The sequence below is a fragment of the Henckelia pumila genome, unplaced genomic scaffold (assembly GCF_033568475.1).
Source record: "Henckelia pumila isolate YLH828 unplaced genomic scaffold, ASM3356847v2 CTG_477:::fragment_3, whole genome shotgun sequence".
Classification (NCBI taxonomy): domain Eukaryota; kingdom Viridiplantae; phylum Streptophyta; class Magnoliopsida; order Lamiales; family Gesneriaceae; genus Henckelia; species Henckelia pumila.
In genome coordinates, this window is record NW_027331842.1 from 133,680 (window position 1) to 150,712 (window position 17,033).

A 17,033-nucleotide genomic window follows, 5' to 3' on the forward strand; every position below is an offset into this window, starting at 1 on the left:
CGAGCAGATTAGTTACAAATTAAAAAAATGAGTTGAATATAGCCCCGTCTTTGTCTCGAAAATTCATGAAATTATGTATAATTTCGAAAAAAAAAACTAAATAGCAAGAAATTGATTTAAAAAAAGTGAGAAACCCAAAGTTTTATATCGGGGAAGGGAGATGAGGCAAGGATAACTGGATAATCAATCAATAAATCTAATAATATTTATATTTTAAAAAATTTAAAATAAATCCTATGTCCGGTTGAATCAAGACGATAAAAATCTTTTTGGAACCGCGAACACTCGGTCACCTCTCGTAGGAACTGGATGAAGAAAACAAAAAAGGCATCACACCTTAAAGTCCACAACACAAAAGACACCCAAAAGACCAAAACCCCAAAATAACACAAAAAGTTGCCCCCAGAAATCCTGAGCCAAGCCAGAGAATAATGGCTGCCCAATACCAACAACAAGAAAACCATGAACACCAAAATCACAACCAAGAACCACCGCTCAGTGATCATCAGCATTATGTGAAGCTGTTGTCCTCATATTTAGGCCTCAGTTTCGCAATTTTTCTCGGGTCCTTGCCTAAAAACTTCATCTCTTTGCTCTCTACACTCCAAGAAAATAATAAAGCTCTCACCTTTGAGCTCATGCAAGCTGAAGAGCAGCTGAGGCAACTTCTCTCAAGAAGGAAAGAGGACTCAAAGGCAAATGCAAGAGTTGTTGAAATCTTTGCCAGCCACAGACACGCATGGCAACAGGAAGAGAAGAGGCTGTTGCATCAGATCGATGAGGGCTGTGAAGAAATAGCGTTCTTGAAGGGTAAAATTGAAGAGTTTGAAAGTGTGAGGGCTGAATTGGAGGGTAATGTTCAAGATTTGAGAAGGGAAGTCAGTGAGAGAGATGAAATGCTGAATTTTGTGAGCAGAAGTAACTTTGAGGTAGAGGGTAGTGGTGGAGATGGCTATAGTGACATGGAGGTGAGGTATGGGAAAGATGGGGTGTCAGAAGGGGTTGAGTTTGGGGTACAAGAGTGTTTTTTGGGAGCTGGGTTGGATGAAACGGGGTCTGTTTATGGGCAGAGTACGAGAGCCTTTAGTTCAGATTTCTTGAATTCCGCAGCTTCAAAATTCTGGTCTGAAAAAGCAAGTCCCTGGCAGGTAAGATAAATGTAATTTATTCCTGTGGTTTCTTTCGAATCGTGGTGGAGTTGTGACTATAAGGTATTAAGTTTGTTCCTTACATATGATATGGGAAATAACTTTGACGCAGAAACATTGATTCTTTGGTCATAGGGGACTGAAATTCTGTCTACAAGATTTCAAACATTGAGGAATTTGACTTCCTTACTTGTTAATATAACAATTTTGCCCTTCTGGGTTCTCCTTTTGAGGTCTCTGGGGAACTTGATTAGGCTGATGCACAAAGTTAGAAGCTTTTTCTACTTCGTTTTATCTTCTTCTCATTCTTTTGTGGTTCGCTGGTTGCTTTAAGATTGTGAATGGTTCATTTATCTTGAAAGATTGTGAGTCTTGGTAGTTTTAATAGGAGTCGACTTAAATTTTGTGTTTGAACTCATCATCATTATCTTGTGTGCTGAAAATTAAACGGCGTCTGAACGATGTTCTTGTTCTTGAACTGGTTCTTGATGGGAAAACTTAATTTTTGAAAGACCAAGTTTGGATTTTTGACAATTTGGCTTAACTGGCGGGCAAGTTCAAATTGTAATTGTTTGCTGATCTTATACTCTGGTGTTTACTTGTGTTTATTTGGATTGCGCAAAGTTTTACCATCTTTGTCCGGCCTCTTGTCCTCAAGTTGTGAAATCTTTGTCTCGACTCACTTTTTCTAAATATGATGATCAAGAGTTTGCTTTTCTATTATTTTTTTATTTGAATGGTTCAATCATTTGGACAACCAATTTTTGTAAACAGAGTCATTAATGGAATTCTTCTTGCATATTTTCACTCCAACCATACTTCTGCTTTTGTGGAGCCTGACACCTTATCTTCTGTCCACTAACTTCTCATGCATTGTTGCCTCTCACTACTGGAAACCAATGCCGTTGCAATGAGAGCACTTGATTATTTGGTTGAAAATTTGCTGTCACATGGAACTATTTTCGTGATTAGCCTTTTATAATTCAAAATATCTCATATTTTCAATTGATAGATGCCTTTTTCTTATTATATGCATTTGCAGTTTTTCCATCGTTCTTTCTCATGAAAATGCATGTGATTACTCTTTTAAAAAAATGCACGTAATTACCCCTTGCCACTGGATTTTTTCGATGAATTTCGTCTCTGGAGAAAGATGAATTATTGACATGTGTTATTGGTCTTTGTTTGAATTGTGAAAGATGTATCCAGATTGCTTCTTGACTGATAGTAAATGACTACATCAATCTAAAATGATTGAATATTTTCACATATGGCTTCCCTTTTGTGATTATCCCCCCTCACGGCTCTATCGTTTATAAAGAAGCCAATTTGTTGAAATTCAAAGTGAGTTCTTGCTGATATTTATGTTTTATGTCAAAAAGATTTGGTTAATTTTGCTGATTCTGGATGTTACGTATGCAGGATATGCATTATGAATCCATTGAATCACAGTACAATATGAAGCATTTTGTGGCTAGGTAAAACTTCTACTATTTATGACATTTTTGGAAATTTTGATGCTATAAGCATGTAACAAATGTGAAAGCCATACCATCTTTTGGTTCAGAAGAGACTCTCCTTGGAAGGTTGATGCCGACTCTACTGGAGTTTCCTCTAAACTAAAATTACTCGAGCAAGAACTGCTAAATTTGGAAAGAATCGGCAAGACAGATCTATCAAAGATGCCATCTCAAATGCGGAAGCAGGCCAAGAGGTATCAAGCATTAGCAGGAAAAATTGATGATCTGTGCAGGAAAATGGTAATTTAAATAACACGCATATTTATGTGGCATTTATCAACTAGTGAACCAAATAAACTGGGATAATAGTAGTTCTAAACTTGTGCCTCATTTAGCTTGCGTTTTGTATATAAATTGGCACCTCGATCAGTGTTATTATTATTATTATATATATATATATATGAGGCCTTATTTTTACAGCAAGCTAGTGATCCCTGCGAGCCCACCATCAGTTCAGACTTCCGTACAGAGAGACAAACAGAGTTTTTACTCGAAGCATTTCGACTACAGCAACGTGCGTCTGAAACTAATCAGAAACTGATGGCTTTACAAACTGAAGCTGGAAAGTCCTATCATGGCGAGGAATTCGAAGGCCAGGCTAAACTAGCCACGATGCGAGCCCTGGGCTCTATCAGAAACAACTTCAAAGAAATCCAGAGAAATTTAGAGATATGGCTGGCCAGAATAATCGGAGATCTTGAAGGCATTTTGTCCAGAGACGGTACTTCCCGTGTAAGAGAGTACTACATCTCTAGGTACCCTTTTGTTCGATAACAATGATTTTTCAAGAAAAAGTATAGTCACTTTCGGTGATCAATGAACCATAAGTGGTTGAAACGGTCCTCGCCAGATTAATGCACACGTGGTCCTGAAAAAAACAGTTGCCAAAGGGTATGGTTGAATCAAACTGTTTTTAAATTCAAGGGGCCAGGCAAGAATTTCAGTACACCATAAATTTTGTGGAGTTTTCAAGAGAAAAAGAGTAGATTGTCAGTGTATATCAATGGCGTTTTGTGTAATATTTGTTGATTGTAGCACTTATGGTTTTCGATCGAATGAAAACCGATGCATAAAGAACAGTGGTCCTCTGAGGATAGCAGTTTTTTTCTTACAAATCTATGCTGCTGCTAGATCATATTAGGGACCAGGAGATGAGAACTTGTTCTTTGGGATTATGTACAACTGTTTCATTAAATGAATTTCCAGAAAATTCTGTGTTTCGGATCAAAATATTTAGCTTAGTTAGTTCCCTTGGTTTTATTTAGCGTCTTGTAATATGGTGACAGATCCTGTTTCTGTACATAAATTCATGTTCTTGTAATAGCCAGCAGCACAAGAAGGGACTGAGAAATTTTATGTTTTTTTGTCCCTCTTTAACATTCATTCAGTTCATCATGTTTGGTTTGATTTTGGGGATATGTTTCCATTTTAACAACTCATTTCACAATTTAGATCCAATTCAATTTTCTATTGATCTTAAAATATATATGTACATTATAAAATTGTGTTTTGAGTCTTTTGACCAAGAAAAACATATATTTCTAAATGTGAAAAACATCCCACAAATCAACTGTTGTGAAATATGCTTACTTGGCGTAAAACTAGACATTTACTTTAGAAAATAAAACTAAATAATTATCATGTGATTCGTTTTTGAAACAACGTTTTGATATTTATTCAACTCACGCGTGCTATGATATAATTTTTCCTTCTTTAACTTTAGAAATTGGTATATATTATCTAATAAGTAAAGCGTAATAAGAATTCCACCAACAATAGGAATCAAGTGTCGCAAAAAGTTTATGGCTCCAAAAGCAAATATGACACAAAAATTACAAAATCAAGCACGCGTGTGTTGAATCATGAATGTCTCTTATTGTCTCCTAGTGGTGACTGTTCCGGCCAATATAGACACATTTTAAACGACTCTAGCATTATTTGATTCTTAATTTTCATTATAATATATTACAATAAAGAATTAGTGAAATTATGTCATTTTATTATGTTAAAATAATTATATTTCAGAATGAAATCAACTAATGAATAAAAATACTTATGTTCTTTTTTTTTTGAAGCAAAATACTTATGTTCTTTTAAAAAGTGATACAAAAACATTTCGTTTATATTATTCTCAACTATTAATTCTGTCAGTGAGATAATAATAAAAATAAAAAAATAAAAGCAAATCAAAGTTACAATGCTTCGAGCAAAATTTAACTATTTAGATTTTAGATGACACAAACCAAAATAAAGACTAATTTATTGGACGGATTTGGTTGTTTTCCCTCATTAAAAAATTAAATGAAAATTTTCATATACCATAATGCGCTAACTATGTGCACTATTTTTTGCAAAAAAATATAAATAGAACCTCATACTATGTTCGCTTTGAAAAAATTCTTGGTAACCATGTGAAAATATTCGGTACTAATGATTAAGTTCCGCTGGTATATTTTTATTACATGACTTGGGATCATTAGTTGTATGTTATAAATACTTTGTCCAAAAAATGAAAACGAATGGTAAAAGTAATAAATATAATAAATTAACGTTTTGCGCATTTTCATAAATGTATAATATCAAATTTGATATAAATTTTGCCAAAACAGGCTAAAAGCTGTATATATATGCCTAATAAGTTAAGTGTTTTATAACAAAAATTTACATGCCTATTAAGTTTATAATAATATCCTACCACGCAATAAGGACGGTGTTTTGGTATTATTTCTATATTGTCTTATTTAATCATTCATTTGTACAGTAAATATGAATAAATAAATTTGGCTTTGCCAACAAATGTCGGTCACCAACTTATTATTATTTTTCGAATGTCACAATCTCCTCACACACTTTTCATGTTTGTAATCAAAAGTCTAGTTTATTAACCATTTATAAATTTTTAATCGATAAATATAAGGGAAAAAATATTTTCAATTCAAGTTAATTGTTGGGTTTAATCGTAACAATATTATGGATTGCACGAGATCTCCCTTTTGGAACAACTAATTGATATATAAATATTAAGGGAAGGTTTTTTTTTTTTTGGAGATTAAATATTAGGGGACAATTAAGGTGACAGAAGAACGTAAATATTATAATGATCTCATGCAAATCGCGTGAATGAACAAACTTAAAAGAAGTGTGAAAGGCCATTTGCGCACCAATTATAGCTTTGAGAATTGACAAATTGATCACACACAAATTTATGTGAGAAATTTTACTAACAGAATAATATCGAAGACTCCATTAAAGATGGAGAGAAAAACATATATTCAATAATCTGTTGTGAATGATACAAGTCAAACAATTTATACCAAAGAAAACAAGCAGTACACGTGAGTGTCCACACGTGTATGACTAACTACTTATTATGACTAAATATGACTTAATCACAAAATCTAATCCTAATACGCCCCCTCAAGATGAGGAGTGAATATTGTGAACTCCCATCTTGGATAGAAGAAAACGAAATTGACTTGGCAACAAAGCTTTGGTAAAAAAATCAGCAACTTGAAGTGCAGATGAAACATGAAGAACTTTGAGAATTCCAGCCTGAATCCGTTCCCTCACAATGTGGCAATCAATCTCAATGTGCTTCGTTCTCTCATGAAAGACAGGATTTGAAGAGATGTGGATTGCAGCTTGGCTATCACAATATAATACAGCTGGGCCGTTATGTATTATACCAAAATCCTTCAAAAGAGATATAAGCCATGTGACTTCACACGTAGCAGCTGCCATGGCTCGATATTCGGCTTCGGCAGAAGATTTAGACATTGTATGTTGTTTCTTGGAACACCAAGAAACCATAGACTTCCCGAGAAAGACATAAAAACCCGTAACAGATCATCTAGTATCCACACAAGCTGCCCAGTCGAAATCAGAAAAGAGTCGTAGTTGCAAATCAGAACTGGAACTAAATAACAATCCCTGACCTATTGTGCCTTTGAGATACTTAAGTACTGAAGTAGCTGCCTCCATATGAGTTTTTCTAGGATTAGATAAAAACTGGCTCAAACGATTAACCGGGTAAGCTAAATCAGGACGAGTAATGGTGAGATACAATAAGCGTCCGATCAGCCGTCGATAGGGAGATGGATCAGCAAGAAGTTCACCATCATCGTGACTCAATTTCAAATTAGCATCCATGGGTGTACTGCGAGGTTTGCAACCAAGTAAGCCTGCTTCAGTAAGCAATTGAAGAGAGTAATTGCATTGAGAGATGGAAATACCACTGCAAGAACGGGCCACTTCAATGCCCAAGAAATACTTTAAATCTCCCAAATCTTTTAGACAAAACTTGTCATTCAGAAACACTTTCAAATCAGTGGCTGCTTTAACATCATTGGTTGCAATCACAATGTCGTCCACATAAACAAGTAAGGCTACAAAAACAGAACCCGTATGCCGAACAAATAATTAGTTGTCACAATGTGACTGGACAAATCCAATCTCCAACAAGGTAGAAGAAAACTTAGCAAACCACTGTCGAGAAGCCTGTCGAAGTCCACACAAAGATTTCTGTAATCTACAAACAGCATTCGGCGGAAAAGATGCCCCTTGTTTGCGGTACCCAGGAGGTAAAGCCATATATACCTCTTCAAACAAATCACCATGCAAAAAGGCATTGTTGACATCAAGTTGTAGCAAGCTCCAACCATGAATCGCAGATAAAGTCAATAACATTCTAACTGTGACAAGCTTAGCTACCGGAGAAAATGTCTCAAGAAAATCCACACCCTCTTGTTGCGTATAACCTTTAGCCACCAATCTTGCTTTATACCTCTGTAATGTGCCATCAGCCGAAAACTTAGCCTTATACACCCATCTACATCCAACAACAGTTTTACCCGGAGGAAGAGACACAACAGTCCATGTGACACTCGAAGCCAAAAAAGTCCTAGGACGGTACATGGTCCGCAATATGGGTGGTTAATACCTGAAAGATGGAAACCCCACCAAAGAATGGGCGACGGGTGACATGAATGAACCGATCCCACACCGGAATGAGAGGTACAAAAGATTTGATATGTACAACTCATATCAAGAAGGTGCATCTTCTTTTCGAAAGCTCATCACATAAGAACTCCAAAGTTAAGCGTGCTTGACTTGAGGAAATTATAGGATGGGTGACCCCCTGGGAAGTTTCTCAGGGTGCGTGTCAGTGAGGACAAAATCACGCTGAAAAGACCCGTCTTGATATAGTGGGGCGTTACAAATGGTATCAGAGACTGGCCTCTCCCAGTACGGTGTGGTTCAGGGACGAACCAAGCGGAAGCTGGTGGGCATGTGACACTCGAAGCCAAAAAAGTCCTAGGGCGGTACATGGTCCGCAATATGGGTGGTTAATACCTAAAAGATGGAAACCACACCAAAGAATGGGCGACAGGTGACATGAATGAACCGATCCCACATCGGAATGAGAGATACAAAAGATTTGATATGTACAACTCATATCGAGAAGGTGCATCTTCTTTTCGGAAGCTCATCACATAAGAACTCCAAAGTTAAGCGTGCTTGACTTGGGGAAATTATAGGATGGGTGACCCCCTGGAAAGTTTCTCAGGGTGCGTGTCAGTGAGGACAAAATCACGCTGAAAAGACCCGTTTTGATACAGTGGGGCGTTACAAATTCCTTCGGTCCGAAGAAAATCATCAAAACGAAGTTCAGGAGCATTGTCACTACGAATAGATTTTATTTTTGTATCAAACTGAGTACAAATCATGCGACAAAAATCTGGAAAAACACTAGAAACATCAGACTTGGCCTTCAACAAATAAGTCCAAGTAAACCTACTATGATCATCCACAATAGTAAGAAAATATGTGTACCCCTCTATACTGATTGGAGAAAAAGGACCTAAATATCAATATGTAACAATTGAAAAGAACTCTCACAAATTGAGTTATTGGAGACAAATGATAAATGCCTCTGTTTAGACAAATGACAGATATTACAATGCTTCAACTCCGTATCTATAGGGGTAAAATGAAGTTCATTTCTCACAACAGACAACCGAGTAAAATATGGATGACCCATTCGACAATTCCACAAATCAGTTTTAGTTGAGGAAACATTACATATAACTGAAGAAGCACCAGGATTGTTGAAAATATAGAGATTTCTGACACGCCTACCCGTCCCATTCACCTTGTTGTGGGCCTGGATTTCACAAGTATTTGTCATGAAAGAAATCGAACAATGAAGATCAAGTGTTAAAGCGCTAACTGATAAAAGATTGAAATGAAATTGAGGAACATAGAGCACATCTTTCAGAACAATGTCAGGAGACAAGTGCACTGTACCAACATAGGTGACAGAGACAGTATGATTGTTAGGCAGTGTTACAATGGAGGTTGTGGGCTTATATGAATTATATAGAGACAAAGAACAACATATATGATGTGTTGCCCCTGTATCCAAGACCCAATAATTTTGAAGTACAGAATCAAAAGCAGATAAACAAGACAAAGAATAAGTACCATTGAAACATGACACTAAAGGTTCAGACTGCTGTGATTCCTGTGTGGTTCCAGACCGGATGTGAAGTTGTGAACTCAACAAGGCAATGAGCTGCTTGCAGTGATCTGGACTCAAAGTATCCAATGTACTGGAGGACTCTAGCTCCCCCATAGGAGAAGCCTGACAAGCCTGAACTCGGGCCTGATTATTTCGAGCTTGATTTCCAAAGTGACCTGGAATATTTGGATTCTGATTCTCCTTGTATTTAGGATGACTTGGAGGATATCCATGCAGTTTATAACACCTGTCAACAGTGTGATTAGTGAAATTACAGATACAACAAACTTCTCACGTTTACCAGCTTTTGCACCCTGAAATCCTTTAGCAACAACCGCACCAGTGGAATACGAGATTTGCTGATCTATAGTGAGTTTAGACATATGTTGGTGTATAGTACTTTGTCTCTCCTCTTGTATTACTAAGGAGAACACCTTCGAAATAACAGGAAGAGGTTCCATCATTAAAACCTGAGCACGAACTTGAGCATAAGACTCATTTAAACCCATTAAAAACTGCATCACACACTCTTGACTACAGTAATTTGTCCATTCCTTTGCGGAACCACAACGACAAGCAGAGACTGGCTGAAAATCTCGCAACTCATCCCATAACGTTCGTAATTTAGTATAATATGAAGACACATCCAGTGATCCTTGTTGCAATGAACTCAATAACTTCTTGATTTGAAAAATTCTAGGTGCATTACTTTCGTGAAATCTATCCTTGAGATCAGTCCAAATTTCATGAGCAGTGGACATATACATCAAACTCTCGGCAATATCGCGCACAATTGCCTGTAATATCCAAGAGACGACCATACTATTGCATCGAACCCAAGCATTATACAGCAAATCATCAGGCTTAGGTTGTACAATAGTTCCGTCAACAAATCCAAACTTATTTTTGGCTGTTAGAGCCATATGCATAGCTCGACTCCAAATATTGTAATTATTACCTGAGAGAGGAGTAGAAATCAACATTAAACCTGGATGATCTCCACTCTGTAAAAAATACGGACTGCTGGTGTCCTCCGAAATTGCTCGATTCGCTTGATTATTTGCATTCTTTGCCATCGAATTGAAGAATCAGAAGATTCAGAATCGAAATAATGAAGAATCGAAGAAAAATGAGAAGCTCAATATGCGCATCGATCTAGCTCTCTGATACCATAACAGAATAATATCGAAGACTCCATTAAAGATGGAGAGAAAAACATATATTCAATAATATGTTGTGAATGATACAAGTCAAACAATTTATACCAAAGAAAACAAGCAGTACACGTGAGTGTCCACACGTATATGACTAACTACTTATTATGACTAAATATGACTTAATCACAAAATCTAATCCTAATATTTACAAATAAATTTTGTAGACACGAATTTTTTATTTGAATTAGTCATAAAAAAATATTAATTTTATTATTAAAAATATTATTTTTTTTATTGTATGAACACATCATTCAAATAAATATCCAATATCGTCCCACTAAAAATAACTCGATTGTTAATATTCCAAAATTATTTGGCTATAGCCGGCAAGCCACAAATAATTCTACTAGTTCTATTAGGTATGTGTTACAATATTATTATGATAGTCGATAGATGGTACTTCATATAATTTATAATTCACAAATATAAGTTAAAATTTTTTCGGGCAGACACAAATATAAGTTAATAAACAGACACGTAACGTGGATACGTATGTATACGTATCTAGCTGTATGACAGTATGAGTCATTGTATTTACATTAGATTTTTTATTTTTATTTTTTTTTGGAAGCTTGTAAACACTGTTGAATGGTTTTATCTAAGTGGTAGGAGTATGTTTGAGGGTTTTAAATATGAGTTCTCGTCTTAAATTTAGATTATCGAAAGTATTTTTCCTCTTATTTCAATATTATTAGGTCACGTAGGACTCTTATATTTTATTAAAATTAACATGTGTTGATAATCCAATTATCGTAATTTGACCACATCATTAAAGAAGAAGTAATCCAGATGTAAGTATAGAATAATCATTGTTTTAAAGCCAAATAATTGAATCAAAATATCGGTGACCATGACCAGTTTGGATATTTGATATTATTGATTAAAAATCATTTCATCTTTTTTTATTTAAAAAAAAACAATTCAATCTTGTGTATTCAAATCATTGAAACACGTGTTTTGTTGTATTCGTAAAAAAATCATAATATTTTGACACATGAACTTTTATATACTGCAAGATTATTGAAAATATATAGCCAGGTGATCAGACATTATTTTTTACATCTTAATTATATCGGAATTATGTATATATAAATACTAAATTCCTTAACCATGCCCCAACATTTTTCGTAATTATTTCCCGACTAAAAAAAAATTATATATCTCGATAGAATTGCCAATTAATATCTCCATTAATGACTATATTGATCTAAAAATCCATATACGATAGTGAATGTTGACTGAAAGTTAAAACAGACTTTGAAAATTATATTATCATATTATCAAATATCAGCATCAGTTCCACATAAAACTATGAATTTAAAATCTCAAAATGAATACTGTCGCATCTGCAACATAGCAACCAATTATTTACCTCAAAGATATTTCAATACAGCTGTGAGGATATGATTGAGTTTATTAATTAATTTAATTTCCAATTTTTTTTTTTTGTAAATATAGAAATCAAACATCGTATCATTTAATTTTCCCCAGAGGCCAGAAATGTATTTTTCCTTGTTTACATCTTTCTCTCTAGGCATAACGACTACTTTTTTTTTTTTAAATTTTTTTGAGCTGATAATCACTACTTCTTAGTTTTTAACACAACTCTCACCCTTTAAAAATTACTATATCTTTCTATTATAAAAGTCAACATCAATAATTATACATATTACGTCAATACTTAATATATATATATATATATCTGCATTTATATGACATGATACGAGTAATTAAAACATATTTAAAATAAAATCAAAATAAAAATTGCATTTTGTAATATATATGTATATATCATAAACAAACAGAGATGACAGCATGGCCTCAATTATATATATATATATATTCTAACTAAAAATAATAACATATTGTTGAATGGGCCTACGAACCCCTTCCCTACACTTATCTTGTACCTTTCAATATCTTGTTCCTATATATACAATGTAATATCATCAGATAGACTATGATATATATATCTGTAATGAAACCAAGCCTCCAGAGTTATTTCTCCCTGATCTCTCGCACTCCGATCCTTAAAATTAATTAATTAGTATTTTATTTTTATTTTCTTGGGTTAATATAATATAATATAATATCGAATATGGTTCCCTTATCAGAAGAGAGAAGAAGCAGTACTAATTCAGGCCGTGATGCTGAAATACATGCAGCAGCAGATACAATTTCAGTAGTACACCACGACGACCCAAAACCTCAGAGCCCGCAGATTAATGGCCGCGAGGATCATGATCATGACCAGGTAAAATATATATATATATATATTGCTCTTTTTCACTGTGTTTTATTTTCTTTAACATGTATGTTGTAGTCCAAGATTTACTGTGTTCTTTCTTTTAAAGCGACTGATTTTTATTTTTATTTTATTTTTGTTTGATTATATTATATTATATATTATTTGGTGTAATTAAATAATGTCTAAGTTCGATGCAAGGGGATATGGTAGCAGCCCATAGGAACATTACACCGATTCAAATCTATCAGTGGGGCCACCATGTTATAACAAACTATATATATATTACTTAATTAATAAATAATAGTAAGATTAACATATTTATTTGTTTTGGACTTTTTGACGTTTTTTATTGGTTGGATTCACTGCAATATGATATGATATTTGAGCTTGGTTGGGTACTGATTACTGAATCTTGGTGTCTTTTACTTATTGATTCATTTAATTACGACAGGAAAATATCTGAATTCGAGAAGGGATTTGAAATCTATTATATTTTTAAAGAACAAGTTAAAAATATTCTTAGATTTCAAGAAATAAGATTGATTTTGAATGTTAGCTAGGTTGGAAATCTCATCATCCAACTTAGTTTAGTTTTTTTCTTCATGGATGGATCTCTTATTTTTGGGAGCAAGAAAAGGGTCGAAAATAGATCAGCTTATTACTCAATACACGTGAATGTGTTCCCATTCTTGTCCCCCTTGGGCATCATTATTAGAAGCTTTCACTATAGCAACTTGTGGATGTTCATTATCATTTTTCCATTAAATATCATTAATTATCACTAGTAGGCCCAATATGTTTAGTCAACTGGAAATCTTGGATGCATGTATTTTTTTTTCTTTAATATCAAAGAGAAGAAAGAAGACATAATCATTAACTCATACGCAAAGTAATGCCATTATATTGTTCTAATTTCATCTTCGATTCAGACCCGATGGGCCCTTTGAAACATCACAAGTAGAAAAAAACACCCAGCGTGCAAAGGGTAATCAAATAAAGGTACCTTTTTTAGCGTGTATGAGATTGAGACCATTATCTGGGCCTAACATCAGATTAAGGCCAGGCCCATTTGCGCCACCAATTTCATTGGTATTTGAATTGGACTAGCTGACATGCAGCTCATTTAAATCCAGTGGGTTTCTGTAGTTTCAGGCCCATCATAAATTCTGAATTCTTCGATTCTACGAGGACACAGCACAGGGCATGGGTTTCTCCGAATAAGCTTTCATGGTCTCTAGTAGTTCCTTTACCTTATTTTCTGATTGATTTAGATTTGAATAATTCGGCAATTGTTGTCGGTTAATGGATTGATTTCTGGGTTTGTGTGGGGTTGTCGACTGACCCATCTAAGTTTCTGCGATTTTGGTTATGTTTCCGCACCACCAACTGATGATATTGCATTGTATGTATAGACTGGGTCCGGTTGCCGCGTCAGTTCTCGTAATCTGGTTTTAGTTTTTAAGTGTCGTGAACCCTTTAACTAGTTAAAGGCAGCTTTACATTTTGCTGGAATGTATTTCCAGCAGCGTCGCAATTTCAAGAGCGAGTGCTTCTTGATCGGGGGGAAAACAGCAATTGACTCAATTTTCGAGTAAATTGCTGTTTGGTTGTTGACTTTTAGTTGGATTTACTGCTGTGATGTTTGGTTGATCATTTGTATTCGATTGCTTTAATGTTGATCGTGATTGTATTTTTCTAGATAAGGTTACCTCCACAAATTTTCTGTCAGATCATTCAGTATGTTATCATATTTCTCTGTACTGAAGTGTTTATTTGATTTAATGATGTGCTATATATCGTATTATTAAAAAAATCCACAAGGCATACACTTGATTTCAGGCTTAAAAAGGTGCAAATTCTGCTTTTTGACTCAAACAAGCCAAGGCCAGCCACATGCCTTGATCATTAAACACCAACTTGGTGGGTTTTAAAGGCTCAAGGCATATTTGAAGTATTTCTTGAGTGTAAGAATAGGAAATACAAGATGAAATGGTAGAAATTGTGATTCAATTTTTTGCTAAATATACTAATAATTATTTGTTCTACTATATTCAGTAGTTTGTGTGTGTCGAGGGTTTTTTACAGATGTGCAGATTCTACTATAGTATCCAGTATGACGCCTCACAATAATAAAGTGCTTCCCTAACGGTTTGCTTTGCATCTAGACTAAACAGTAACCATGAGCCTTAGTGCTTGTTGCAATTCCAAGGGCTATGCTATCTGGTGCCTTCCGATCTATTTCTTGCAATAATAGGCCCAACTGATTGGTGTAGAACTAGTCGTGTTTTTTTTTCCTTCTAATTATTCCATAGATTTCTTTATTTTATGTTTTCATTATATTTATGCACATTTCCGGCTCTTGATGATTGGAAAATGAATGCAGAAGTTGAGGGAAGCAGGCAGTAGGCAAACGTCTATTGCAATGGGGGATTATAATGGTGCAGAATACGTAGGACTTAACACGATTCATTCTCCTAGATCAAATCATGGTAGGAAGGTCTCAGTCTTACCCCTTGTTTTCCTCATATTCTACGAGGTATCGGGTGGACCATTTGGCATTGAGGATAGTGTTAATGCAGCTGGTCCTCTTCTTGCTCTTGCTGGTTTCTTGATATTCCCTCTCATATGGAGTGTTCCTGAAGCCTTAATAACTGCTGAAATGGGCACTATGTTTCCGGAAAACGGTGGTTATGTAGTTTGGGTTTCGTCTGCTCTGGGACCGTTCTGGGGTTTTCAGCAAGGGTGGATGAAATGGCTAAGTGGGGTAATTGATAATGCCCTTTACCCAGTATTGTTTCTTGATTATCTAAAATCAGGGATTCCTGCATTAGGTGGTGGTCTGCCAAGGGTTATAGCCGTTCTGGCCATAACGATTTTCTTAACTTACTTGAATTATCGAGGCTTAGTTATTGTTGGATGGGTTGCTGTGCTTCTTGGAATCTTCTCGATTCTTCCTTTTGTGGTCATGGGATTCATTTCGATTCCGAAATTGCAGCCTAAAAGATGGCTAGTTGCAGACATACACAATGTGGACTGGAACTTGTATCTCAATACGCTCTTCTGGAACCTGAATTATTGGGACTCGATAAGTACACTGGCAGGAGAAGTAGAAAACCCTCGAAAAACTCTTCCAACCGCCCTCTTCTACGCGTTAATTCTTGTCGTTCTTGGATATTTCTTTCCTTTACTAAGCGGGACAGGAGCCATCCCTCTGCAGCGTGAATTATGGACGGATGGGTACTTCTCTGATGTGGCAAAAATTATAGGTGGAGTGTGGCTGAGATGGTGGATTCAGGGGGCTGCCGCTATGTCGAATATGGGGATGTTTGTGGCGGAAATGAGCAGTGATTCATTTCAGCTTCTTGGCATGGCTGAAAGAGGGATGCTTCCCGAATTCTTTGCCAAGAGGTCTCGATATGGAACTCCTCTAGTTGGGATCTTGTTCTCTGCTTCTGGTGTGCTTCTGCTTTCTTGGCTGAGCTTTCAAGAAATCGTAGCGGCAGAAAATTTCATGTACTGCTTTGGAATGATGCTGGAATTTATAGCGTTTGTACGACTTAGAATGATCGCCCCTGCGGCACCTCGGCCTTACAAGATACCAGTAGGGACAGTTGGTGCTATCTTGCTGTGCATCCCTCCAACCATATTAATCGGTGTGGTATTGTTCTTTTCTTCGGTTAAAGTCATGGTTGTTAGCCTCGTTGCCGTCATGCTCGGGCTGATACTGTACCCCTGTCTTAAGCAGTGTGAGAAGAAGAGATGGCTTATATTTTCCACGAGCCCCGATCTTCCGGACTTTCATACAAGTACTCGGGAGAATGAGACTTTAGTAGACTAGCTATGTTACTAGAGATGTCGCAAAAGTGGAAAAACAGTTTTTTCCATGTGTTCGATGTTGTAAAAGTTGTTGTCGAAGGTTCCCCTCAAATTCCACTTGAGTTTAGGAGATGGATGTGTTTGGTGTGTTCAGCTCAGAAGCCCTTTATACATTGTAATAAAGGCAATGTTATGATTCAAAGATGTTACAATGGAGATCTGCCAATCACATGAAATTCCATATTCTTGAAATGATCTGTGGGATGTGTGGGTGCTACTGACCATTCCGTCTAGTGAAGTTGATTTAAGAAAATAATGAATTTTTAATTAAAATTTTAATTTTATATCTCTATACAAAGCTATTGTAAATGAAAACAATTAAAATGAAAATCGAGTGTTGCTAATATAAACAACACTGCCTTAAAGATAATACCACCCTCCTATTCACAACTCAGGTTTTCAAAACATAATTTTGTACAATCGTAGTACTTTAATTATTTCCAGGGGAGATATACCCAATTTAATCATTTAAGTTGTTGTGTTTGTGTTTTTCGGTCTTTTAAA

The 17,033-nt window shown here is 35.6% G+C and overlaps 2 protein-coding genes across 6 annotated transcripts; both read left to right on the forward strand.

The window, feature by feature from the left end:
- The first annotated feature begins 318 nt into the window (after window positions 1-318).
- Window positions 319-4,001, forward strand: LOC140872867 (uncharacterized). Of its 2 annotated transcripts, none has more exons than XM_073275782.1 (4): window positions 319-1,148; window positions 2,571-2,626; window positions 2,716-2,908; window positions 3,089-4,001. In XM_073275782.1, the coding sequence occupies exons 1-4, from the start codon at window positions 432-434 to the stop codon at window positions 3,440-3,442; spliced, it is 1,320 nt and encodes a 439-aa protein (XP_073131883.1). In that variant the 5' UTR covers window positions 319-431; the 3' UTR covers window positions 3,443-4,001. The 2 variants fall into 2 exon arrangements, with proteins under 2 accessions (XP_073131883.1, XP_073131884.1); XM_073275783.1 differs by having other exon boundaries at window positions 2,719-2,908.
- An 8,353-nt stretch (window positions 4,002-12,354) lies between these two features.
- LOC140872839 (probable polyamine transporter At1g31830) lies at window positions 12,355-16,805 on the forward strand. 4 transcript variants are annotated; one of them, XM_073275738.1, is made up of 2 exons: window positions 12,355-12,659; window positions 15,037-16,805. In XM_073275738.1, exons 1-2 carry the CDS (start codon window positions 12,504-12,506, stop codon window positions 16,489-16,491), a joined length of 1,611 nt encoding a protein of 536 aa, XP_073131839.1. In that variant the 5' UTR covers window positions 12,355-12,503; the 3' UTR covers window positions 16,492-16,805. The 4 variants fall into 4 exon arrangements, with proteins under 4 accessions (XP_073131839.1, XP_073131841.1, XP_073131843.1 ...); XM_073275740.1 differs by lacking the exon at window positions 12,355-12,659 and adding an exon at window positions 12,705-13,883 and having other exon boundaries at window positions 15,037-16,804; XM_073275742.1 differs by lacking the exon at window positions 12,355-12,659 and adding an exon at window positions 13,890-14,083 and having other exon boundaries at window positions 15,037-16,803.
- Window positions 16,806-17,033: the final 228 nt, after the last annotated feature.

Bases quoted from the DNA above. Each gene is read 5' to 3' on its own strand.
- LOC140872839 (XM_073275738.1), top strand. From the start codon at position 12,504: ATGGTTCCCTTATCAGAAGAGAGAAGAAGCAGTACTAATTCAGGCCGT. The intron at 12,660-15,036 runs GTAAAATATATA...AAATGAATGCAG, and splicing joins AGGATCATGATCATGACCAG to AAGTTGAGGGAAGCAGGCAG.
- LOC140872867 (XM_073275782.1), top strand. From the start codon at position 432: ATGGCTGCCCAATACCAACAACAAGAAAACCATGAACACCAAAATCAC. The intron at 1,149-2,570 runs GTAAGATAAATG...TTACGTATGCAG, and splicing joins AAAAAGCAAGTCCCTGGCAG to GATATGCATTATGAATCCAT. The intron at 2,909-3,088 runs GTAATTTAAATA...TTATTTTTACAG, and splicing joins ATGATCTGTGCAGGAAAATG to CAAGCTAGTGATCCCTGCGA.